This window comes from Neovison vison, chromosome 4, assembly GCF_020171115.1.
Source record: "Neovison vison isolate M4711 chromosome 4, ASM_NN_V1, whole genome shotgun sequence".
Classification (NCBI taxonomy): domain Eukaryota; kingdom Metazoa; phylum Chordata; class Mammalia; order Carnivora; family Mustelidae; genus Neogale; species Neogale vison.
This window is the reverse complement of record NC_058094.1, coordinates 148963365-148991122: the sequence shown is the minus strand read 5'-3', so window position 1 is coordinate 148991122 and position 27758 is coordinate 148963365. Positions and strand designations below refer to the sequence as shown.

At 36.6% G+C, this 27758-nt stretch overlaps 1 protein-coding gene across 4 annotated transcripts in view; it reads right to left on the bottom strand.

Moving 5' to 3' along the window:
* CD36 (CD36 molecule) overlaps positions 1-27758 on the bottom strand; it is a 56346-nt gene that overhangs the window by 7397 nt on the left and 21191 nt on the right. For all 4 annotated transcript variants that reach the window (XM_044245903.1, XM_044245904.1, XM_044245905.1 and 1 more), the window contains exons 2-10: positions 23814-23907; positions 23136-23345; positions 12921-13081; positions 8486-8633; positions 7871-8050; positions 6523-6614; positions 4576-4622; positions 1497-1566; positions 195-382 (exon numbers count right to left, since the gene is read on the bottom strand). In XM_044245903.1, coding sequence (XP_044101838.1) covers positions 195-382; positions 1497-1566; positions 4576-4622; positions 6523-6614; positions 7871-8050; positions 8486-8633; positions 12921-13081; positions 23136-23255 — 1006 coding nt within the window. In that variant the 5' untranslated portion in view covers positions 23256-23345; positions 23814-23907. The remainder of the gene's footprint in view (positions 1-194; positions 383-1496; positions 1567-4575; positions 4623-6522; positions 6615-7870; positions 8051-8485; positions 8634-12920; positions 13082-23135; positions 23346-23813; positions 23908-27758) is intronic.

Genomic DNA, 27758 nt, shown 5'->3' with positions numbered 1-27758 from the left:
AATAACTAAGTGGGACCTGAAAAACAAAACAAAATCAAAACAACACTTTTCTACCACCACATTTACTTCCTGGCCTTATTGCTTTCTTGCTTTGATTTTAAATTTTTGGTGGAAAGGGATCTTGAGTAAAGGTTGCATTCAAAAGAATACTGCAAATTGTATCATGGACTGTGCCACTGAGAACATTCACTCACCTTCTTTGCATTTGCCAATGTCTAGCACACCATATGATGTACAATTTTTTGAGATAACTTTTTCTGTGCAGAAACAATGGTTATCTGGATTTTGAAGTGGAGATGCAAAGGCCATGGATGGAAGAACAAATCTATAGACAGGGATTCCTTTCAGATTAATGTCTGCTCCAAATACAGCGTAGATTGACCTAAACACAGATAAGAAAGAGCTTTATTCAAGGAAACTGAACTACATTCTGGAGATTTTTTTTCTTTTATTTTTAGATTTCTATTCTTGCTTCAATTTAGAGAAACTGCTTTGGATACTCTTGTCAGAATTTTAAATTCTCACTTATTTCACAGGAAAAAAATTCTTGGGAAACTGCAAGGTATACCAAGACATACTACCTGAGTATTTACCTTTATGCTCAAAAGTTTCCAAGAGCAACTTTTGCTGTGAACTACCATGGGAATTTATATGGAAGACTTTCCTCACAGTTCATTTCCTCTATAGATTAAATATTCATATGACTTCCCTCAAATCTTTTATTTGTGGCCAGGTTAAATGAAATACAATTAAAATTTGTTTCTTTCAAAACTCAGTCCTGGAGAGGAAGACCAAGTACACACTGCGGCGTGTGCATGTGAGTTCTTGATATACCTATCTCATTATTTCCTAAGTGACTGCTTCAGGTACCAAGTACTCACCAACATCAAGGCAATGTGCTGGGACTCAATACATATTCGAATCCCCACGTAACTCAACGTAAAGAAACACTGCTCTCTTCAATGTCACAGGTAAGGAAAATATTGAGATATTTTCAAATGTTTTCCCATCATCTAGACTTTAGGAACAGGGCTAGGACTCAACTGGCCTAGGCTCCAGTGCTTTGGTGATATCTGCTGGGAGCCACCAATTTTAAGAGGCTGGAGTAGCAGAGCACGTGACCATTGTTCTGTGTTAATGGCATCCCCTTCTCTGGACATCATTAGAAAGATGGGCATGACCTTCTAGATGGGACTGTTATTGAATATAGTTTAGTGTAGTCAATAAATAAATAAATAAGGAAAAATAGGTCTTAAAAATTGAGAAAAAATAATTCGTATAATGTATATGATCCATCTGCAACCGTCAATTTTTATAAAAGTTATTAAGCACATTATGAATATTTGTTTATTCTGAATAAAGCAGGAAAAAATTTCCCTATGTGTCCTTTTTTCCCTCAGATAATATCATTATTAAGTGTGAGCTTTAGGTCTGTGTTTTGTCACTTGGGGAAACACGTTTTGACTTCCAGAACTGCATCATTGTCTTTGTATTACCTGCAAATGTCAGAGGAAAAGAAACGCAATACTCGTGTCTTCTCAACAAAAGGTGGAAATGAGGCTGCATCTGTTTAAAAATCAAGCCAGTGAAAAGAGATTAGATGTAACGTGTATTCTAGAAAAATCCTGTGATCTCTATGCCAGTATGATCAATAGAAATATAAGGCAACCTGTATATGTAATTTTTAAATTCTTCAGTAGCCACATTTTTTTTAGCAAGTAAAAAGAAACAGGTAGGGCGCCTGGGTGGCTCAGTGGGTTAAGCCACTGCCTTCGGCTCAGGTCATGATCTCAGGGTTTTGGGATCGAGTCCCGCATCGGGCTCTCTGCTCAGCAAGGAGCCTACTTCTTCCTCTCTCTCTCTCTCTCTGCCTGCCTCTCTGCCTATTTGTGATCTCTCTCTGTCAAATAAATAAATAAAATCTTTAAAAAAAAAAAAAAAAGAAACAGGTATATTTGATTTAACCCAGTATATCTCAAATGCCATCATTTCAGCATGTAATTGATACAAAAATTAACAAAATACAATGTGTATATTTATAGCACATTTCAATTCATAATTCCATTAAGCCCATTTCTTAATTTCTTTCCTTAATATCAACATGTGCTTAGCAGTTATCCTATTCAATAAGTCTATTAACTATATATATTCTTTGGTATTTAATTTCATATTAAATCTTCCCACTCCTTAAAAATGAAAGTTTACAAAAATAATGGCAAAATCACATGTTAAAATTGTGATTGTGTTTGTTTTTGAAATCCCTCACCCCATCAGTAGGTGGCACTTTTCTTACTATGAAGTTCCCTTAGAACTTCTGTTAGATTTATGTTGTTCTTTAGGGAGTGATACACTAGTCTGTCCTAATGGCTGATTAATATTTTTAAAAAATCATTTATTAAAATTCACTAACCAAAATTTCTTCCACACGCTTGGAAAACATACCTATCACACACATGATATATGAAGAAATAACTGGATAACTCCTGCATTTGGTTCTCTAGTTAGTTTCACTCAAATGAACCATACCACTGAATGTGTTTGTTGAAAACAGGAAAACCCCTCCCTCAATTATGCATTCAGGGTTCTTTTTCTGGTTAAATGCCTCAGCCTTGTGATCTTGTTACATTTCACTTATACTCTTGTAATAAGTGAAATATAATAGAAGATCTCAGGGAACTTGATTCCGGCATTGAGAGAACTGGATCTTAAGGATGGCTTGAACTCTCCAGATAGGTCACTCAATGGACATTGTCTACAACTGCCTTCCCAACACAGTGACCATTAAAGGAAAAGGAAAAAGCTCCAGGAAACAGAAGGTTTCAGATTGGGGATGGAGGGATGGGTTATCCTGGTAATGGGTATTAAGGAGGGTATTAAGGAGCACTGGGTGTCATATGCAAACAATGAATCATGGAACACTACATCAAAAACTAATGATGTACTGTATGGTGACTAATATAAAAAATAATTTAAAAAGCTCTAAGACTCATCATCTGAAACATCATTGAAGATTATGCCACAACTATTCTTAATTACCAGGGAAATAACTTACAAGATGCTGACTTTTTTTTTAAAGTTCAGATGTGTATTAATTTTTTCATTTTATGTCTCTTCTCACTTACTGGAGAAGGCAGAGGAGGCACTTTTAAATAATCATAACCTTTTCTGTTTTGTCAGTCTCTTTTCTCCAGTGCTATAAACCAAGAATCTCTTTCAGAGATCACATCAGAGTCCCCTGCCCTGTCCAATCTACCTCTGATCCTAGTTTGTTTTCCTTCTATTTTCTTCTTAGATACCTTTAACTTTATGCTTGATGCTCATATATTTATTTTTGTGTGTGTGATTAATGAATCCTTTACCTCTCCTTTTAAAACTCGCATTTGGATAGAATTTAATTGCTTGTTTTTTTTCTTAAACCCATAAAGAATCCTTTAGTATTTAGGAGCAGTACAATGTATTTCTCTGTATCTAAGGTCTGAAGTATTATGCTTCTGTAATTACGGAAGTGAGTAGCATTAGAGCACTTGACAATTTATTTGCAGAAATGCTTTACTTAGAGGCTTTCTTGAAATTCGGTACAAAGCAAACTCAACAAGGTTTTGCTGTTCTTTTTCTATAAGATAGTGGCAACAAAATTAAACAGATGTGTGAAACCCAACAGTACCTTTGGAAAAGTAAATATCCCGTGTTTCCTTTTTATTCCGTACCCTTTACATAACTTTGTATTTAACTGTCTTCATCTTTATTATATATTTTTTCCTACAAGGTACAGCCTCACCAACTTTGGAAACCTCATGCTTCTGTCTCAGCTTCTGCATTGCTGGGAGCTCTCCTCATCTCAAGTTTTAATTACCTCATGGTATTTGATTCCCATTTGCTTTTTAAAATCTTAATTCTTTAACTAATAGGTCTAGCTGCACTTTGCCTTCGCTTTTCTTCAAGGAGAGTAAGCAGCCAGATCTAACCCTGCTGTAAAATCTAAGTTCATACTACTTTTCCCCACTTCTAATTTAGAATTTTCATTTTGCACATGTTTTTCATGGAGAGTAGACCTCTAACCTTAAGTTTTTGTTCTCCCCCGCCAACCTGACCATTTATTCAAAAGAGATGGCTGTCTTGAGACTTCATGGATTCTACCTCAGCTTGAAATCCCATTTTGAAATATGTTTTACCTTTTGTAATTATCTTTATTTTAAAATTCTGTCAATTTTAAATTATCTGTACATTACTTATAAAATATGTGAATATTTTATAACTTAAAACTCTTTAAGTGTTTTTTTTTTTTTAACCCTTTACTTTGCCAGGAAGGTGGCTCATGAAGTTGAGCTTTTATATAGCAAATGTTTCCCTAGTCATGCAGGAAAGGCTAGTCCTCAGAGATAATCCTCCAAAATCCCATCACATTAGACAGACATTTACTAAGCCTTGTAACAATAGAGACTGAATGTTGTTGCATGGTTCTAAAGATAGGTAAATGCATATCCTTAACTTTCAGAACACTATAGGTACAGGGGTGGAATTTGTGCGATAGAGGGAGGCAGGTTCATTGTATTACCACGAAACAAATGCCCTTACCTGTACCATTAATCATGTCACAATAACTTGGCCAATAGGAGAGATTCCTGAGGAATAAAAAGAAAGGAAATCAACAAACATTCTCTCTTTACAGCCCGTTTCTCACATTACTTTATCTATTATGATTTGGTACTTCTGCTAAAATAAAGATTAGATGTGTGACAAAAGCCAAGTTGAAGAATTGTTCTAAACCACTGAGCCCATGTTTTGTCTGAAGGATCCATTAAGTGGCCAGATTATATATTAAAAATTGCCAAATGCTAATTCAAAACAACTTAGAGAACATTTCTGAAGAAAGAAAATGGAGAAATACATCTGAAATTTAGACCTCTACCTAGGGGAGAATTTTTTTTCACCCCATTGGGAAAGATGGACGAATTGGTAGTATTTTAAGTGTTCTAAATAAATAGGAGAAAAATAAGTGGTTAACTGATGTAAGCTCAGTCTGAGGGAGAAGAGGGGTGTGGGGAGAAGGAAAGAAAAGCAGATGCTGAAGAAAGAGAAGAGACTGGAAACCTGCAGATCATCAATTTATACTTTTCTCCCTTTTAACGCTTGCAGAAGCTGGCATTCAAGTAGGATGGAGCTAATTCCTACCCTGGTGTCTACACAAGATATATATATATATCTGGAAGCAATACAAACAACAGTAGTAATAGTTTCTCTGTATCTTCAGTCACTTTTTGGTGATGGAAAACCTTTTTCCCACTGGTAACATATCATCCAGTGACATGTCAAGGCAAGCTGGCTGTTGCTTTTTTTTTTTTTTTTTTTTTAACAGAATAAGTGGACAGTCATGCTCAGTCTTGCCAGGATCAGTAAAATTGATCTTGTCATAATCTCAAAATGCTGTGGAATTCTCACTCCGATTAGAAGCACTTAGCAACTCTCCTCAAAATGTCTCTGTAATATTGAAATGGCAGAAATGCTCATGTTCCCCAATATACAGTGATGCTATTTCCCCCAAAATAAGCATTTAGAAGTGTTTTTCTTCCACTAGACTTTTCTATAGAAAGATGTACTACCTTAGTGAATATTTAATGGCTGTATGCAAATTTTAGATAGACACTCAGTGTGAGGCAGTGGTTACTTATATTAATAAAAACATTTCATCTCTTTCAATTCTGACTACTGTATTCTTTACCAGGAAATAACTGAGCTAAAGCACATTTATTAACCTTGATTAGAAAAGGACTCTCTTCCCTGACACTTACTGAGAATCTTCCCATTTTTTACACATAGGATAAATTATGTATACTCCAGATGAACAGTCAGGAGCTAGGGGGAAAAAGCAAATCATGACTATATGAATTTATCTCATTCTATTACTTGTTCAAAGGAGGCACGGTCTTTATTTTCAAGTTTGATATGCCGATTTTAGAACTGCATTTGAAATACTAATTCCGTTTTTGCACTGATAAAGGCTTAAAAATGCTGATTTGCCAATACAGAAAATTATTTCAAGAAATTTTTGAAGGGAAAAGTCATGAAAACATTTGCATGGATTCATTAAGTTTTCATCTTTATAGACCCATGCAGTCATGCCGTGACATGAACAATTTTTGATAGGCTTCATAGAAGTGCAACACACCCGGCACACTGTTTTTCTAGCTGCTAGTTGTTGGCTTATGTATTGATTTTCATCTCTTCCTTTGCGGTCACATAACTGTAGACCCATCCTGCAGCAAAGATGGAAATAGTCCCTTTGGATTTCTTTACATAAGAGAACCTGAGCATGAGGGTAATCCAAATTCTCAACTGGGCTGATTTTCAGCAGCTACACGTGGGTGTGACCAGCTGTCATAACTAAAGGGTTAATACCAGGCAGAACAAACTTTCCAAGGCTGAGATACTGGAAGGTCTGGACCACAGTTGGTGCCTGTGCCTTGTTGAAGGAATACCACACTTGCCTCCCCGTACACACACTTCCCCTGGATACTTACTTACCTTTTACCTTTGTAAGTGTCAATTATGGCAACTTGGCTTATGTTGTCTTTCCCAGTGAAAACTGTATACACGCCATCTGCAGTGTTGTTGTACTGAAAAGATAGGTACAAGAAGAAATCACTTCTAGAACAAGCCATATTTTCCAAGTTTTAAAATATGTAACTCGCTTTTGCGTTTTTCCAGATTCTGGTGGTTTGTGATTACATGGCTGGAAATACATATGCAATGAAGGTTTAACATTATTGGTCTCAAACATTTTAAAAAGATAGCATATAAAAGGCACCTAGAAATAAGTGCTCGAGGTTGAGACAAAGGAAGGAAAACCTGTAGCAGAAGCTGACATGATCCAAACTGTAGTGCTCTTTGTCCTAGCTAAGCCGGTAAGGTAATTTTACCACTACTATTATACTGAGGTGAGGGGATATTAAAAAATACCTATGAGAACAAGGACAGACTTCTAGAGGTATTCCAAATGTCATGGTCTTTTCTTTCTTTCTAAATGCTATGATCTTTAATAAGCGGATACTAAAAATTAGGCCTACAAAATTAAAACAGAATTAGCCAAGGAAAGAGTTATGAGTTTTTGAGTTTAAAAAAAAAAAAGATACTAGCTGAATCTCTGATCCTTTTAAGGCTTTCTACATTCATATTTATTGACCTATATAGCCTTGCAATCCTGAACACTAAAACTAAACAACAACAAATTGGAGAATATAACTAATACTACATATAGTGCCAAATAAGCCACAGTCAAAATTCCAATTCGATAGTTAGCTTGTCCTGTTTATAATTTAAAACCTTAAGCTATAAGTAAGTGCATTGCCAGGTTCGCTCTTTCTGAAATCTGCCGTTATTTCATGACAAGCACATTAAAATAGGACATTGCTGATTCATCCGTCTCATTGTGTGCAAACTTAAATTTATATTAACACAAATCTGTAAGAGGTCTGAAGGAGGAATGATAAGATGAATCCATTTAACACAAATAAAAATATGATTATTAAACTTGATTTTTTGAGAAGGGAAATCAAAACCAAAAATAGAATTCAAAGCCTTATTTTGTATTTTACAACCTACTTTAGACAGATTGTGAATTTCTCCAAGAGTGGAAACCTAATTAAATCTCAACTTCTTCATTTTAAATTTAATTGTTAAATTTAGATGAATTAAGTTTTCCAACCAGGAAAGCTGAAGCCATCTGAGACAGAGATGTTAAAAAATTAGGATATTTATTCCCAGATCAGAAATCATGTAAACACACTAAATTATAAAATTATAGATTACCAATGCCATCATATTTATCCAATTAACATATAAAAAAAATCAACATTCATATTTGAGCACTCACGGGATAAAACACACCAACTGTCGTAGAAATAGGATATGGAACCAAACTCAAGAACGGATCTGTATAGCCCCACAAGAACTCTCTCACAGTTCTTCTTTGAAACATAGAAGATTTTGACTTTTTGATAAGTGAATTGAGTACCACTTGAACAAATGCATTTGGATAGAGATGGGGTGCAGCCTACAAAAAAAAAAAAATTACTGCTTGAGACATCAATTTTAGTACCTATTTAGTACCTAACAAATAGATGGATCCAATACTACAATTATGTTCAATGGGGGGAAAAAATCTGACTGTATCTTTAAAATTATTACCCAATCTTGCCAGGACAAAAAATGTAGTTTGTCCAATCCCTAGATAATTACATTTCTCTGCCTCAGTGCCAGTCACAAGGAGACATTTAAAATTAGACCCTATTTTTTTTTTAAATGGTATACTACTTTAAGTGGTCTTCTAATTCAGATGTTCTGTTCCAAATGTCCTACACTCCATTCAAAATGATGACATAGGAATGTATTTTTATAAAAATGACAAGAATATTATCTGATGATTGACTAATAATGGTCAGTTCTAGAGTATTTCAAAACAATTTGGTTATTTGTCTAGTCTACTCACAGCTACAGCCAGATTGAGAACGGTCAAAGTGTCATTCTCTGTTCCAACAGAAAGTGAAGGTTCGAAGATGGCACCATTGGGCTGGACAAAAGAGACTGTGTGGCTCTCGGAGTCGTGGGTTATATTTTCTTTGGCTAGATAACGAACTCTGCAAAACAGAAATCAATAAAATTCAGAATAAATGTCTCAAGTGAGCAGGTCTCCACTGCCATCCATTCAGGTAACAAATAACTTTTGAGTATATAGAATATGTCAAAAATTATGCTAACCAATTTGTTTAAAACGATAAATAAGCCAATGCTGGGTCTTGGGCAAATAGAGAAGGGGACCTAAAATCTGTATACATGGGAAAGGTAATAGGTGTTTATAAGAGTTTTCACAGAATCCATGGGAAATAGATACAAATCCAGGTTTATGATGGTAGGAGTAAGGGTTAAGACACAGTTTGGTAGCAATTCCATGTAAGTGGTCTGACTGACAAACAGAAGTTAAATGAGGAGAAACAGGGTAAAAGCCACATCATGTATTGTTAGAAATGCAAATTGTTGAATTTGGTTGGATGGCAGAGTGAGTAAGAATGGTGGGAAATAAAGCCATCAAAATAAGTAAGATCTCAAGCATAAAAGGGTTGCATCCTATCCTCTATTATTCAGTCTTTATCCTGAGGGTATGTAGGAGACCACAGAAAGGTTCCCTTAGGGGAATAGTTAAGTCCCCTTTCTTACATTAGAAAGAATGCTCAATGTATATAGCCTGTCCAGCACTGGTATTTCTATATTTTCTAGTACTTTAATGAGAATGAAAGATAACTAATGAAATAAATTTCCATTTTACAGGCCAGTTCCCCTCCCCACTCCTGCCATATATTAAATACTCATTAGTTCTAAGTTCCTGGCTGTAAAGAGTACCAACCACTTTTTAGGAACATGGTGAAGCCTTATTATTATGAAAGAAAAAATCTTTTGCAACTACAGGATATTTACTGAGACAAAATAAGTTACACATCATTCACTGCATTACCATATATGTGAATGTCTATAAAGGAGATGAATAGATAGCTGAGGTAAAGACTGAAAACACATGGGACTAAGAAAATGTAAAACCAAAAGACACAACATTTCACTCAAGTATAAGAAAAATGTAAATTGCTGGGTGGTGCTTGGGTGGCTCAGTAGGTTGCGCACTGGACTCTTGATTTTGGCTGGTGTCATGGTCTCAGAGTAGTGGGATCTAGTCCCAGGTTGGGCTCCATGATCAGCGCGGAGTCCCCTCAAGATTCTTTCTCTTCCTCTCACTCTCTCCCTGTCCTTGCTCATGCACATGCATGTGCACTCTCTTACTCTCTAAATAAATAAATAAATAAATAGAATCCTTAAAACAAAACAAAATAAAAGTAAATTTCTGTAGGGTAGAAAGTAGGAGTGTTTTATATCCCCAAGCACAGTGACTGGCACCTAGTGAGTTATGGATAAATAATTTTTGGATGAATAAATTAATTAAGGGATCACATTTCTTCAAAAGAGTTCACAGTGGGATGGAGAGATAATTTATTTTTAACATAATTTTGTCAAAATCTTATTAGTTATTCTTCTTGGAGTACTGTAGACATACCAGGAATATACAAATCTGAAAGGCAAACTGGACAGTCTATTACTAGTCAACTACTATTTTTTCTTATGTAATTATATCTTAAAATTAGACAACCTGCTATTAACATTCAAAACTGAAGCACTTTAATTTTCAGGAAGACTTATGTATGTGTAATAACTGAAACAATAGCAACATATGTGACCCAGATTCTAGCTTACTTAAGTTGTACTAACAATATTACACCAGTAGATGGCACTAAGAGAAAAAGCCTTTACACTGACGCCTGGGTTTAGAACGTACATTTAGAAAGAGATCTCTATCAAATAAATAAATAAAATCTTTAGAAAGAGAACATAACTGCTCACTTCCTTTGTTTAAAAAATAAGAATGTACATAGGTTTTGCAAAGTGTTAGTAAGGTCAAAGGGAGAAATGTGCCTTGGATTTTGCTGCATATTGCTTTCCTTGTACTTCTGCCAGAGCAAAGTAACTTAAAAACACAAAAAAAACAGTAATGTTGGATCAGAGATTCTCAGGGAATTACTGAATCTTCATAGAGACGATGAAATTGCAGTATACATAATTAAGATCTCAATCCAGGCAATTTCTGCTTTGACCCATGTTATACCTTGTCAATCAAAGTTTCACTGAACTCACTTTAGCAGACATGAGTCAAATGAGCCTGTGGTTCTGAGGGAGGGAAATCCTACTTCTCTGCCAGTTTCAACTGCATTCAGTGTATAATTTATGTGCAGGCAAGTTCACTTCAACCTATTAGCTATTAGGAAGACTCTGAAATTATTAACTTTTTCTGAAAGGTAACTGATTGTTTTCCCATTATTAAGGTATCTAAACAGACACTAATGGCTTCATTTTGGTGACATCATAAGGCAGGATGATACCTAGTTAATTAGAAATCCCTTTAACGTTGTAAAACAAATGGGAATTTATTGATTATAAACTTTAGCTGCAAATCCAACTTCTCTAATTCAACCTTCCCCTCACTGCCTCTCCAAGTCAGTCAAGTGTATCTAACCCTTCTGTTCCTTGGAGAGGTAGGCTAAAGTCTCTAAAAAGGAAATATCAGAGCATGACTTGGGCTGGATTCTGTATTATGTTTATATTTCTCCATATCTCAAGCAATATCCTTAAAAATAGGAAACGTGACCCTCCCCAAAACAAAAATAAAACAGAAAAGGAGTTCTCAAATTCTAACAACTATCTGCTTTCCTCACATGTATTCAGTTCACTCGGGTTGTAATTTTCTTAATAATTTTTCTTAGATTCTCATTAGTTCACATTGAATTCTAGATTTTCATAGGTATACATCATTGTTACAACATTTTTTTTTGGGGGGGGCAAAATACTCATATTAGGCTTTTGATAATGACATGAGAACTCTAAGACCATGAAAAAAATGAAAACATTTTGCAAGGGTTTTTTTTTTTTTTTTGCAACAATGAAAACCAAGTGTTCTTCAAGAGCACTGTGAATAGTTACAGAGGTGTGCACAGAAACAAGAGGCTTGGGGACAATCACTAGGACAGAAGTATGTATCATACACTAGGGCAACAGGCACTACTTTCAAAATGGCTGTTATATTACATTTTGAGTGGGAGTTGTCAATCTAAAAACATACAAATGTATAAAGAAATAAATTATGTAATTATAGACTAGCTAAAACATATTAAAATTATCAATTATAAGAAATCATTGTATATATGAAATTTTGTAATAATAATGGGTTATGCTATATAATGAGTTATAATTATCTTTGAGGGAAAAAAAATCACACATTGGTATAACGAATAATACAGTAGGACTTACCTAACTTCCCACATGGATATCATAAATGTATTCCCTATCCTTGGTGATGGTTAGTGCCTTTAGCACCTCAGTCCCTCCCCCCTTTTCCTTCCTTATAGTTGGAAAAACTACATCATCTTCAACTTAAATAAGGAAAAAAAAAAAACATACAAAAATCTAGGAGTCACCACTTCCTAGGTCTGTGAGAACATGGACACATCACTTCACTTCCTCTGGTGTCAGTTTTATTTAGTTTACAAAATGAAAACTTCTGGCTAATTATTCCCCTCTAGCATCAATACCTGAAGATTCTATTCAAAAGTATGTTAAACTATTAGGGAATATAAGATATAGGCGTAGCATCTTCAGTCTCAGTCCTGGAGAAAACAGAAGGATGAAACCACTGAATCGAAACAAACACCTGTCTGACTTGGGAATTAGTTTTGATAGAAATCCTTAGCAGATCCTGCAGTTAAATAAAATCAGTTTAATGCTATGATTTGAAAAATTGGTTATGAACTGAAATCACCCAGAGAGTCTGCAAAACTCACTCCTGGGCTCCAACCCAAGAGTCTGCCTCATTTGACCAGGGGTGCCATCTGAGAGTTTGCATTTCTAGCAAATTTCCAGGGGAGGCTGATGCCGCCGGGGCGCGAACCACACTTCGAGAACCACTGGTATAATGTATACAGTCAATTTGGATTTTAAAATCCTCTGGTTTTAAGAGTTCTCATAGATTTCTTGCTATTAAGCGTGCATATTTCAGAGTTGCCAAGAGTATGTGTCACAAGTGTGAAATGCCTATAACTTCTTAAATGTAAGGCAGTTATTTGATGCCGCCAAATTTCTAATAAAATTTGTATTTTTTATAATCATTAAATCTTTAAGATTAAGATTCTCTATAGGCAGGAATAAAATACTTCAATATATATTACTGGAAAAAATAATAAGTACATCTGAAAACATCATTTTGCAAGTGAAAGTCTTTTCAGAAATACAAATGGTGAAGGAAAGAATGTTACTAACTTGTGGGGACTCACCTGTATGTGTAAGGACCCCTTTGTTTGACTTTGATTTTGCTGCTGTTTGCAACCACTTCTTCTGGGTTTTGCACGTCAAAGATCCAAAACTGTCTGTAAACTTCTGTGCCTGTTTTAACCCAATTTTGAAAGGCAATTGTACCTTCTTCCAGTACAACTTGCTACAAAAAGGAAAACAAGTTTGTGTTATTTCTTTGTAATAAATATGGGCGCTTCTGGGAATTTAGAACTTTTGGTGAACCACTGCAAGGACCAAGCTCAAGGACCTTATTCAAGAGAACTCTTGCAAACCTGTCATACAATTGCAACAGAAATGTTTTCAATAAATTATTATAGCAACCTCTTTTAGTCAACCTTTTATAAAGGCAATCAGCATGTGATACTGCAGACATGGCTGGTGAATTAAGGCCATCAGTTGGCAAGGTTTACAGTGACTTTCTGGTAATATTGCAACAGTTAAACACAATTTATTAAGCAAATTTTATTAAACCTCTTCCAAAAAGTTCCTATCAGCTTGAGCATTAACTTCTCTTCTGCCCTCAGACTGAGGAGACAAAACAGAAAAGCGGAGAAAATCTGGCAGTATCGAAAGCTTTGATTTTTCCTCAAAAGTTGTACACTTCGGAGGATGATCACTTAACATTTATTAAATTAAGGGGGGAAAAAAGGCTTCTCGATGAAAAACACAAATCTGACTTCTCTTCAAAATCTTCAATCCTGGGGCAACTGGGTGGCTCAGTCAATTAAGCATCCAACTCTGGTTCAGGTCATGATCTCAGAGTAGTCAGATGGAGCCCTGAGCAGGGCTCCTTGCCGGGTGTGGAGCCTGCTTAAGATTGATTCTCTCCCTCTCCACCCCCCATGTCTGCTCCCATATTTTCTCTCTCTCAAAATCCTTCTCAATCCCTAACTCAATATATTTGTGGTAACTAAAAAGGACATGTTTCCAAAAGCTGCAATAGTCTAACATTATTGTTACCACTTTTAGAATAAAAGGATGAAATAACGAAGTTGTCTTATTATTCTTTTGTGGAATTCATTACAAATTATCAATGCCCCATGTAGTGAGGCTAAGCAAATAGAAAAAGTACCAATGATGGAACCACAAAACCATATATTAGAAACCTGTTCCCTTGTTTTAAATGCCGTGGGACTGAGTAGAAAGTCACCAGACCCCTCAGGGTCAATTTCATTACCTATTAATTGAGGGAGTAATGGGTGCTCTCCCAGTTTCTGTCCGTGGCTTCCACTCTCTGAGTAAGTCTGTAAAGCTATGGTAACCAGTGCAAACAAAGGTGATTTGATATTTCCTGTTAAGTACCTTAGGAAGAATGCCCAGAATGGAACTCCATCTTTGTGCTTGAGGAAGAGGAAGAAAAGTATTTCACAGAAAATGCGCCCAAACAAACCCATGAATACAGAACAATGTGACCTGTTCATTTCCCTCACCAGGAAGCATCAATTCATAGAATGACGAATTGGGAAAGGACACCGAAAATTATCACATTTTCTAGGTGAGCTCTCTGAGGCTCTGAGGAACTATGTGGCTGGCCCACGGGCACTCTAAGAGCAGCAGAACCATCATGAAAATCCTGGTCTCTGACTCTTCCACTAGTCCTCTTTTACACCATGCTATTACTATCTCCCCCCCCCCCCGCCGTTACCTCTGCACTTAGTTGGAAGAAGTCAAACTAAGTTTCATATCTTCAGGATAGATTACTTATTGCTTAATGCAGAGAATAAGGAAATTCCTTAGAGAAGAACAGGGCACCATGCTAAAATGCTATTACAAAACTCCACGCTGTTGCAATGCATTTTCACTGGGCTCACTGGAGCTGCTAAAATGATGTGAGACCATTATTTTTGCAACCACAGGTCCTTGAAAAACTTTTTATTAGCTCCCCATAAGTCTTCTTTCCAATACAAACAAGCTCAATATTAAGACAGAGTTACAAGTAGATGAAGTCTTATGGCTATTCTAAATGTAAAGGTATTTGATGAGGGTTTTGAAACTGACCCTAGGATAATTTACCAATTTCACAAGCCTGTATGAGGGAAAGAACACAAGAACATGGACACTACTACTCTTGCACTGTAAGAATCTCCAGAACTAATGCAATAGCAATTATTTATCATATAACTCCTAAGGCACACATTTTACTTTAGTTCTTCATGAAAGAAACTCAGTAAATGTTTATAGAATTGAAAAGGAACTGTGATGGAAAGTACTTGGCAGGACAAAAAGCCTCCCTAACCCTAAGGTGTGTGCATTTAAAATCAAAAAGACTGTCAGTGCTATCATGCTTTTCTTCTAAAGGCCAGGAATCATTCTGCCTTATTTGTTGATCGAGAGGTATTTTTCTTAAATGGGCAAGTTGAAACACAAAAATTGAAATGAACACATTGAATTATCAGCTGTTAGAAGTAGGGTCATCTATCTCTGTTGTATTCTCATACCTATCTCTGGTTTTCTTCAGTGGTAGAAATGAGTTCTGGAGAAATGAGTTCTGGAGAAAAGTCTCATTTCTAGATTTCCCCATAGAGAAATTAGTTCTTACTCCAAACTTGTGTAGTTTCTGTAATGCATGGTTTGATCAGAGACAATAAGAAAAAATACAGAAACTGTCAAAATAGGGATGCATTTCTTCCGGTCCTAAGACTACTGTAAGTATTAGAAAATAGTACAGCCACTCTTTAAGTACCAAGACCAAATAGGCCACAAGTTCCTCTAATTTTAAAAGGAACAAAGAATTTTATGCCTGGCTTTTAAGTTGGATTTGGGCTATCTAGCCAATTTTGCAAATCTCTTACTATATTCAAAGTATGGAGTCGATAATGATGTACATGAAAAAATAATATAATTTAAGGTCCTCTCACTTGGCTGACGTGTCCATCAGTACCTATTCCTGACCTTAAGCACACAGTCTACCATCCCCAGTTCTGACTGGACTCCAACCTGATGTCTCTCCTATGGCAAGGACTTCAGCTGGGTTGAAAGCTATTGACATTGGAACTTCTATTTTGCTACATTAATTTGAAAGCAGATGTTTAAAACAGTGGTGTCTTCCACCTAGTTACATACCCACTGGATCATCGCTATTGCAGGAAAACTGTTCATTACCACCAAGGGCAACTTTGGTGTCATTATTAAAATGCCCTTGATATCCTCTTATGCGTGGAATAGGTAGGGTACCAGTGTACCCAATATTGTCCCATTTCTCAAGGATCTCATAAAGTGCTAAGAGAATTATGTGTAGCAGAATTTAGTCTATGACTTAGATTCCCTTATCCTCACCCTGAACAAGCATAGTGGCTTCTTCCAACGAAACAGAGTGATATATTTAAGAATGCCACTAGATCCTATGGGGTTCGTTCCCAGTTCGGTCCTGGGCAAACCACTCAGACTGAGGCAGGTTATTTAATGTCTTTATACTGTCAAATTTATCATGTCAGTTTATCTGTAAAATAGGGATAAAAAATAGAATTAGGCTGAACCACATGAAATTAGCATTTCTGAAACTCAACATAAGTTGAATATGGTTTAATTGAATATTTAGCCTCCTAGTTGTAGAGATTAATAAATGTGAGCACTTCGAACAGTGTTTGCACATAGCTAGCAACATTCAGTAAATCTTAGCTATTATTCTCATACAAATCCTATCCACCCTTTGCGGGGCGAATTCTAACATCATTAGTCTCTAGGCTGCTTGAATTGTTTCATTAGTAGCATTTTTTGTCTCAACCAGTCATGTGGGGATAACTCACATAGAATTCTCTGGCACTTTTTTCCTGCTATTTAGTCATTTTAAAATTTATTCTCACCGCAGTGACATTAAAACTTCCTTAAAATGCAGAAACATACTGGAAATAGTCTTCACCCTCCCCATTCACTACCACAATTTGTTCCGTTTAGGACTAGTTACAAGCCATTTCCTCACATGCAAAAAATTGTGTGCATTATGCACGCAAGTGAGTGTGCACGTGTGCATGTGTACACGTGCACACCAACCACACTGAATTATGGTATTAGTGGCAGTTGTGCTGACAGTCAAAGAAGAGCTTCAGCCTCAAGTCATCAATTAAAACCCATAAGATTTGTTGAAACCCAGGAAATTAGCCTCCAAAAACTGATGTGAGAACTTAATATGGGAGGCTGTGCATTCAGTGTGAGTACCAAATTATGCTGATACATTGATACAACTTGGATGGGAAGCTGAAAATCATATACACATACTGCTGTTTCTTGAAACACTGATGTTAAGTAATTTTATTATCGCAGTTCAAATAAAAAATTTATGTAGTGTTTAATCCATTTTTATACCTCTAATTTAAAATTTATACTGTTTCATGTTCATGTTTATGTTCTCATATATTGTCATTAAATAAAGCAATTTCTACAAATCATTTTTTCATACCTGGAAACTCTGTAAGATGGTATTATAGAAGTAATATAAATATACTATTTAAAGTATGGACTATCAAGTCAAATCTGGGCTATTTTAATAAATAATTATCATTCTGATTTATTTTATCTGAAGGCATGTCTTATAATCTACCAAAAGGTTGTTCTTTTCAAGAATAGGGTGTAATTGACTGATGATATAATTTAACATCAGTCTCTTAGGAGGAAAAAAAGAAAGCTTTAATTTCCTTCTTGGTGTTCTATACTTACTATGATAGGGAAATTAAGATTTATTTAAAATTACCAATATTACACAAATATTTATCAAGTGGTATAAACAACATCAAGTAACCAATTATCTTTTGTACGTGGTGGCAGAACTTTGACCTTTTTCCAAAGTGCTGTGGTAGTTTCCACATTTGTGACAGCTAGTGCCAATGACTTTGTCTAGCTATGTAAGACTGCATAAACCTGCTGACTCCACAGAACTTTCTTAGCAATCAGAGTCAGAAGTACTGGTAGGAAAGTATTCAGCTGCAATCCGTAAAAAGCATGATGTCCCTAGAAAACATCCCTTAGAAAGTAAGTAAAATTAATGTTTAGTGTATACATACATGCACACACATATATATAAAAGAAGTAAAATTTCTGGACTATTTTAGACTATTTCAAGTGCTAACTGGGTGCGGTCTATATCACAGAAGACCTCATGTAGTTCCAACTCCACTTTATAAATGAGATAACAGGGGCGCCTGGGTGGCTCAGTGGGTTAAGCAGCTGCCTTCGGCTCAGGTCATGATATCAGGGTCCTGGGATCGAGTCCCACATCAGGCTCTCTGCTCATCAGGGAGCCTGCTTCCCCCTCTCTCTCTCTCTCTGCCTGCTTCTCCGCCTACTTATGATTTCTCTCTGTCAAATAAATAAATAAAATCTTAAAATAAATAAATAAATAAATATAAATGAGATAACAGCATAGGATGATTTTCTGACCTTTTTCTAGTAAACACTTCATTTTTTTTTAAAGGGTGTTTGTATGCAGGTAACAACTTGCCCAATTTGCTATTAGTCAATTAAATGAAGAAACTAATCTTCAGTGAGTTTCAGTAGCAAACAATAACCAGAACTAAAACATTTATATGTTTGCAAAATAATAGCTTTAACCTAAGTGCTCCTGAAGTAGGGGGTCTTAAAGGCACTGGGCTCCATGGGTTTACTCAGAGATTTGACTCCTACTCAGAGTCAAGCAGATACATGTTGCAATCTTATTTATTTATTTATTAAAGATTTTATTTACTTATTTGACAGACAGAGATCACAAGTAGGCAGAGAGGCAGGCGGGCGGGGGTGGGGGAGAGCAGGCTCTCTGCCCGGCAGAGAGCCCGATGCGGGGCTCAATCCCAGGACCCGGAACCATGACTGGAGCCGAAAGGCAGAGGCTTCACCCACTGAGCCACCCAGGCGCCCCTGCACTCTTATTTTTAGAACAGTTTTTGTAAACTGAAGAAAAAAGAAACAGCCTAGTATAATGAAAGAAAAAGTCCCAGCATCTTTATAGGACTAAAATTGACAAGATCAACGTGGCTCTATGGAAATCTGGGAGAAAATCAGGCTTAGTCTTAAATATGTCAGAGATTCTGACCCCTGAATGGATTCTAATGGTTCGTCTTAGTCTATGGACATGTGGCAGGCATACGATATAAACTATCAGGAGTTTTTTGAAACTTATTCTTCCTCAATTTGTTTTGTGCCTCCTTCTCCTTCTAGGTTCTAGAACCGTATTCTCCCACCTTGTCTTGTAAAAGGTTGCATAGACAACTCGTACTTCAACAACAAGAAGAGAAAGTCCTCCATCTCTATGCTGCATTTCCCTGCTAAATTTGTTATCCTACCCTACTGAATTTATAGATTCAGTAACCTTAGTGACATGTTCTAACCATTATTTCCTGAATTTTCATCGGCCTGAGAGCATTTGATTTTCTCTTTTCTGGAATGCTGGCCCCCCCCAACTTCCAAATTAATTACACTCTTTTGTTTTTATTCCTTCACATACAATTGTTTGTTTTTGTCTTCTTGCCTCTGAATTATGCATAAAACTTGTTGTGATCTCTCTGCTTTTTTGTCTCTATACTCAAGTTCTTGAGAAAGCACGACTGTTTAGTTTTATCTGTAATCTCTATAGCAATGATCAATCTGAGTTCTGACCTTTGAAATATACACTGATATTCTCATCAAAACACTCATAAAACCTCAGTCTTTTTTTTTTTTTTTTCCCCTCCCTCCTATAGGACATCTTTCCCAATAGCTCAGCGGAACATCTTGAAGTATTTTTACCCTCTTTCCTAAGATAGTTCCATATCCAAACTGCACCTACGTACTCTACCATGTGAGCCCAGAGCACCTTTGTGGTATCATGTGCAGACTGTGCAGAGATTTTGCTAAACGGGACTCTTAAGGTTCTCCCTGAAAGTGGCTATGTCCTACATAGGCTTTCCTTGTTCTTCTGTTTTTGGCCTCCTCACACTACAACCCTTTCTTTTTTTAATTTTTTTAATTTTTTTTTATTTTTATTTATTTATTTGACAGAGAGAGATTACAGGTAGGCAGAGAGGCAGGCAGAGAGAGAGGAGGAAGCAGGCTCCCTGCTGAGCAGAGAGCCCGATGCGGGCCTCGATCCCAGGACCCTGAGATCATGACCTGAGCCGAAGGCAGCAGCTTAACCCACTGAGCTACCCAGGCACCCACTACAACCCTTTCTATGGCAGGATCACAGTGCACAAGACTGTGTGTGATCTAGTCTCTGCCTACACACTGTCGGGGTTTGGCAACGGACTCTTCTGGCCACATGAGTTGGCATGTCAATTTAAGGTCTTGTGACTAAAATGGATAAAATAACTGCTTCTCATAGAGATCTGCAAAGATTAAATGAATTGGTATATTTGAAGCTCTTCACAGCTCTGAAGAAATGCTGGCCATATGATACCAATCTCTACATGCAGGTTTTGTTATCTCTTATGCCTACAAGAAAACAGCCACCAACTACTACTGCCTGTCATACAGTCAATTAAATATTCTTCTGCCTGATCTTCGAAGCTTCCTAAATTTTATCCCATGCTGTTTTTCTAATCATCTCTTTTGTTGATCCTGTATTTGGGCACATTTTCTGGATTCTTCCCTCCCTCTTCATAGCTGTTAGTTGCATTTTCACAACTTTTTCCATAATATTAATTGGTCCTCTGATGCATTTATTGCAGCCCTCTTTGGACTTTCAAAATCCTATGCTTGATCAAAATCCAACATGTTCACCTTTCTGAAGTTACTATTCTAAGAAAGAACTCCAAGTAGCATTTTCCCATATGATACATGAGGCTCACAGTTCTCTGTATGTTGGTATGATATACCTTCTCCAGTTAAATCTTAAACTTGTTGAGGTAAAAAAAAATATTTTCCTCTCTGTCACTATATAAAAGCACATTTTTGGCATCTCAAAACCCTTACTTTTCTCATGATTAGTTAATCATTCAATGTTACAAATGTAGAGATAAACGTTAAACAATTAAAATAGATGTTAGCACTTCATACACTGTTGACCAGAGAGGCTATCTGTACTACTGTTGTTGAATGAAGAAGAAAAAGATAAATGATCAATATTTAGCTACTGAACATCAATTATGTGTCAGAAAAAAAAAAAAGCCTAAAATTTAGCTGCACAGTGGGAGATTATGGTGACTTTCCATTCTGGAGACTTTCCCAAAAGATACATTGTAGCCTTTACATTAGCAGAGACACTGATTCTGTGCTCTCGCTACAGAAGTTCCAGAAGGGAAGCACAGTTGATAAAGTAGGAAGAGGACCATGCAGTGGAATTCCATCTCACAGGGTCACGTGAGCCCCACCTCACCTGCATCTGCTTGTCTCTCTTGAAGCAGATCATAAATAATAGCAAGAAAACTGGGAATTCCAAGGAGGGAGGGATAACATTCCATTTACAGTATATTTTTACTTTTTATTATTTTTTTTACAATATATTTTTAAAGTTGAAGTTAAATGCATGGGGTTTCAGCTTTGCAATGTGTTAGTAACAGCAATGCTAGAAGTGCTAGAAAAATACAGCACTCATATATAGGAGCCATTATCTCAAAAATGGCCTACTGTCCTATCTTGTATACTAAGACAATAGCTATAGTGAGACTATTTATTATTTTTTTAAATTTTATTTATTTATTTGACAGACAGAGAAAGAGGGCACAAGCAAGGGGAGCAGCAGGCAGAGGGGGAAGCAGGCTCTCCACTAAGCAAGGAGCCCAATGTGGAACTCAATCCCAGGACCCAGAGATCATGACCTGAGCTAAAGGCAGGTGCTTAACTAACTGAGCCACCCAGTGGCCCCGAGACATTGTCTTTTAATTTTAAAACTATTTATTATTTGGGACACCTGGGTGGCTCAGTGAGTTAAGCCCTCTGCCTTCGGCTTGGGTCATGATCTCAGGGTCCTAGAATCAAGCCCCATGTTGGGCTCTCTGCTCAGCGGGAGCCTGCTTCCCTTCCTCTCTCTCTACCTGCCTCTCTGCCTACTTGTGATTTCTGTCTGTCAAATAAATAAATAAAAATCTTTAAAACTCTTTATTATTTATACTCATAGTAAGAACAAGAGGTCAACAGGGATGAATGGATGAGGGAAGTAAAGGTTTTGGCAGTAACAGATATTTCAGTATAAATTGGTAGGTCTAGCCCGTTTTATGGATTTTTGTTGTTCTCCATTGTGTACTATGCTCCTTAACCCTCTCTGCCTGGGCCACTAACAGCTAGACAGGCTGTGAACAGCTGTGGCCAGCACTCAGATAGTTTTTTTACATATAATACTTGCCAAATAAAACCTAAGTATACATGCCCTGGGGCAGGACACATGCTCTCAGGGTTCACAACAGTTCCTGTTCTTATGTTATTTTGTTCTTGGAATTTTTTTCTTTCTTTTTTTTTTTTTTTTAAAAACCTTGTTTCAGAACCCCTGAAGACATTTGAATTTGCCACCCATGGTTTAGGACTCCAGCCAACCTGCTTCTTACTCTCATGCTCCGCCTCCCTCAGTCAAAGTTTGGTGGATGTGAAGCTCATTAGGAAGAATGAGGGTAGTAGATGAATTCTAGTTTGTCTAATTTTTGCTAAAACTACAGGCAACTCAATGCATATACGTTGGCTTATGTCCTACCTAACTTTCTGAAAGTATTTTCACAGAATAAACCTTTATAAATAGGAAATGTTTATAAGACAATCATATGTAATTACATATTATAAAAAGCAGCAGTTTGAAAAATAAAAAAGTTCATATCAATTTGACCAAAGATTCCTGCTTCATTATGAAATATAATCCATTTTAAATGTGTATGTATGTATGTGTGTGTATATATTTACCTACATATAAATATATTAACTTCTATCAGTATGAACCAAAGCACAACTAATTTTATAAATGTACTCTCACAAAGCACACTTATTTTTCATTCAAAAGCATATCAACATAGTCCTGAGATATAGTGAAAAGCAATCACTTCTACTAACCTGCGTACTTCTACACAGCTTTTGTCAGAATTGGAATATTATGCTTAAGATAGTGATGCGTTCATGTTCCATGTACATTATACTTTTAACATTTCTCTACCAGGTGAAGTTGCAATGGTTCATTACCCCCTTTTTATTAAAGACACAACGTTGCCTGTGACCATGAAATAGAAAACAGGTACAAAACAGGCAGCAAAACAGGGACAGAAGACAGACCGAATCCCAATGACAAGAAATGCCCTTTAGACTACTTGTACCTTCTTAATGGTCTTCTCAATAAGCATGTCTCCAACCGGCATCAGAATACCTCCAAACACAGCCAGCACTGCGCCAATGACGGCACCAGCGATGAGCCCACAGTTTCGATCACAGCCCATTTTCTTTATTGGGGAAACAGGACTGTTCAGCACCTGCTTCTTCCAAACTCCTGGCTTTGATTAGATGGTTTCAAGAGGCCTGGGTTTAGCCTTAGAAACAGATCATAAAACAGAAGCTTAAATAATCAGTAGGAGAAGATCAAAGTACAAAGACAACACAACTGAAAAGTCATTTTGCCAGTTATAAATAAACAGATACTTTTCCTTTTTGTTTTAGAGATGGACTTTCTAGGTTCGGTCCTTCCCTTCTCGATGTTAACTGTCTACTGGTGGAAGATCTAAAAGATTTCGTCGGAGAGTATTTCCTCAAAATTCTCATCTTTTCTACCGTTGGATGATGAGCACTGAAATCTTATCTCAGGAGAACATGCCTGCTGTACTTCTGGCCTCATCTGCTTTCCTGGGACCCTTGGATGCTGGCTAGTTCTTTATCTGGCTTCACTTCCCAAACACAGCCAGCCACAGCCTGCCTGGAGCTCTCCTGCTCATGAAGATGTGTGGACTGAGGTCTTCTCTGCCAAATGCTAATTATGATAACACACGCGGTCTCTACTATACCTTATTCACGAGTATCCAGCAAGATACAGATTTTAGAGGGAATGTTCTGAGCAGTCTCAGAAAGAATCAATTCTTCTAATCATTCGTAAGCTCTCTGTTAAAACAAAAATGCAGGGTTAAATTGGGAAAATAAACTGGGAATAATAGAATCTCTCTCATGTCACCAAAATTATAACCACTACTAAAAGAAAAATATCTCATTTTCATGAATATTGAGCTCATGCCTGATTTTTTGTTTTATAAATAATGTTGAAACCTGAACTATTTGAAAGAAGTGTACTTCACTTTCCATTTTATTGCTAATAACTGAATTTTGGATAGACCATAGATGTGAAGAATTTAAATACATGAGGTAGAGGATATGTAGTTTTAATGATAGGCACTGCTTTGTTGCGAGCCTCAGTTTTTATGTTTTTTGTTGTTTTTCTTTTTTGCATATTCAACTGCAGTATTATTTTGTCATCATGGGCAATTGCTTCACACCAGTTGTGCTAAAATCAACTAATTTGTGCTTGTATGTATTGCACCGATCTTATTTTTGGTATCTTTATACACTATGTGGTTATTTCACAAAGACTGAAAGGAAATTATTTCTGATATGAGTGGATTCTATTGTAAGAAATAAGAATTTGTTCCTTCTAATATTTGAAAGCACATTCCTATTTTTGGTTACAACTTATTTTTTTTTAAGTGGGGATGACCTGGCATTGACGAATAGTTAAAATGTGCCTTGTAGCTTAGAAACAAATATTCCCTGCTTCATTGCCCAAGACCGTGGAAAACATAAATGCCAAAAGAATGGAGACTGCAAACAAAACAAAACAAAAAAAAATCACACAAAATATTATTTGCCAACACTTTAAATTTAATAATAAAAATTCAGGGTGGCTGGGTGGCTCAGTGGGTTGAAGCCTCTGCCTTCAGCTCAGGTCATGATCCCAGAGTCCTGGAATCAAGCCCTGCATCGGGCTCTCTGCTCAGCAGGGAGCCTGCTTCCTTCTCTCTCTCTCGCCTGCCTCTCTGCCTACTTGTGATCACTGTCAAATAAATAAATAAATAAATCTTAAAAAAAAATAATAAAAATTCTACTTTTCTTATGGTCTCAGATTTTCCCTCTACAGCGTTGTTGCAACAAAAGTGCCACTCTTACGACATCATGAGCACTTATTTCCGTGGGAGGAACCATTTCTTTTTTTAAGAATATTACTTGTATAGGTAAGAAAATAAGAAAAATTAGACTTGTCCTCAAAATGGAGAAAGATAAGTGGTATGGTTTTCCCAGGGCAATTTTATTTACTTACCTCTACTCATTCTTATCTTTGTCATATCTCTTTACCCATGCCTTACACCCTGCATACTTCCACAGTAAATCAGGGTGCACTGAACTCATTCCACATGGAGGTTCTGATGGCTAAAAAGCCTGAATCCTATCAGTGTCAAACGTTTTTTCCAATGTAAAAAGCAAATATATAAGCCTAAACAAGTGACTTGGGTTTCCTGCCGTCTGGATTTGGCTTTTTATTAATTGCTTGGGGGTGAAGTGTGAAGAAAAGCTTTCCCTACTCTCTGAAATCATGTAACATGCATTGCTAACCTGGTGTTCTGTACACTATGAACAAATAATCGAATCAGGGTAGGTTATTAAGTAATATCTTACTGAGTGCTCATTTCAAAGACCATCCTCCAACTCCCATTTACACGTTTTACCTCAAGTAGCAATCCGAATACAGAGATCTAACCTAGTGTAGCTGAGACTTAGTACACTGACTAGAGATTAAGCCAAAAAACTGATCTGCAACTGTCTTGCCAGATGACGGGGTGGGGGGGGGTGGGGACCACTTAATCTCTCACACTTCAGTTTCCTCATGTGTAAAGTAAGATGCTACAACGAGATCTGCAATTTTCAAGGGGCTGAACTGGTTCTTCAGATTCTTACATGGGTGACAAATGGGCAGAGTGACTATGGAGTACAACCGTGGTGGGAACCCTGGGTCTAGATTCCAGCTTCGTCCCCCTCTCCCACCTGATACTCCTCCACACTGAGGAAGCTCTAGGAGAATCTCTATAGAAATCAATGGCTTTGCAAACCCATTTAAAAATTAGTACAGGAAATCCCCACAGTTAAATTGCAGTTCTCTTTATTAAATATCATAAATCTATTTAAAAAAAAAAACCTCAAATATTAAGTCATACCTTTTGGAAAGTCATTTTATGTTCCATATAAACTTCACTAAAAATCTTCACTAATAGTCATGTCATTTGCAACTCTCAGAGGGAACATAAAATGATTTAAAAATTAAATTCTACTGTTGCTAAAATAGATCCATGTGCATATATTTGCCCTTTTCCAGAGTTTGTACCATAATCAAGTCATAAATCGATCTCACTGTTTCCAGAATTATTTTCCTTTATTCAAGTAGCCCATGTACTAGAGGGAAGAGTCCCAGGAACATCTACCGGAAGACCCAGGGGACAGCACATGTTGTCCAATGCCTCCCTCTTGAACCAGGAAATCCATTATTGTGACTACTAAGGATCCAAAGATGTCAAGTAATGGGGAAACCTGGGTCCTGCCCAGGCTCTGTCTGTTTTAAACTTAAAACTGAAGTGAGATAATTTATCCATCCCACTGCTTGTGAGTTCTAAGTTCATCAGAAAACAGAAGTATCAAGTAATTTATCAAGTAATTTATCCTGTTGAATCTCATGGTTAGACAGTTACTGGGATAACACTGGTTTGGATGTTATGTAAGGAAAGCTACAAGTAGTAATCCGACATTATTTCACATGTGTATTAATATTTTTGAGAGAGAAAGACCGAGTTTGTGTCTTTTTTTTTTCCTCCACATTTTCAACCGATTCATTTTTGGTACACCGTTGTAACTTTCCAACCTTTTCCCCTAATAATAGGCAATATATTTGACATTACTTGGGTTCATTTATTTTCCTTCAGTGCCTTGATACCAGGAGTAATTAGGTATTGTTATTCAACTCATACTTTAACCTTATGCTTCATATTATAAAATTAAAATCCGTTTTATTCACCTGAGGCAAAGGAGCGCCAAACATTACATAAGACACACACTGCATACATAAGAGAAAAGCTCAGGTTACTGTACATTCTATTGAGTAGTTTTTCCACCCATGTTTATCTTCACGGAAAAAAAAAAAGTGTAGTTCCTTCCCATTCTTCTCTCACATTTAGCTAGGGCACGTAAAATGTGTGTCTTGCACATTTGATTTTCTTCAAAACATAGTTCCTTACATATTAAAATAGTAATTTATTTCACTTGCTAATTTTGGATTACATTTATTGTTATTTCTTCCTCATAAGAATAGACAAGACATTGATTATCTGCAATAATTTACTTCTTGCTTGAGATACTTAAATCTGGAAAGCAAAGAACAATCACAGGTACAGGACAGAAAACTAATGGCTGAACGTTTTCTAAAGAAGAGAAAAGAAAAAGGCATATTTAAAAATATCAGTTATCACATACCTTTCTTGAATCTATGGGGAGACCAGCTGTATCTTACAATTTACAGATTATAAATCCTATTCTTTTTGTAAAATTTGTAAGTGTATCTTATTCCCTTGGGTTATCTTTGAAAGAAGGAAGAAGAATACAATTTTTCTTTCTTCTTTTTTTTCCCTTGTCAAATCAAAGGAGTGTTTCCAGAATGAATTTAGGAGCATTGTGCATTTCCACTATGTTGGAAACCTGGCGGTAGAAACTGAGAGACTGAGCTCTAAGAAGCCTCTGCAATAAACAGATCAGAAAATCAGAGAAAATTCCCAGAAAATTCCCAGGAAAATTCCCTGTAATTCTTCCCATGTGTGGATAAAGCTGTGTTCCTCCTCCCAGGGAAACTGTGAAACTCCTCCCAGGGAAGGCATAACCTAGAGGTAAAATTTCCTGGGATGTGAACTGCAAAACTTGAAAAA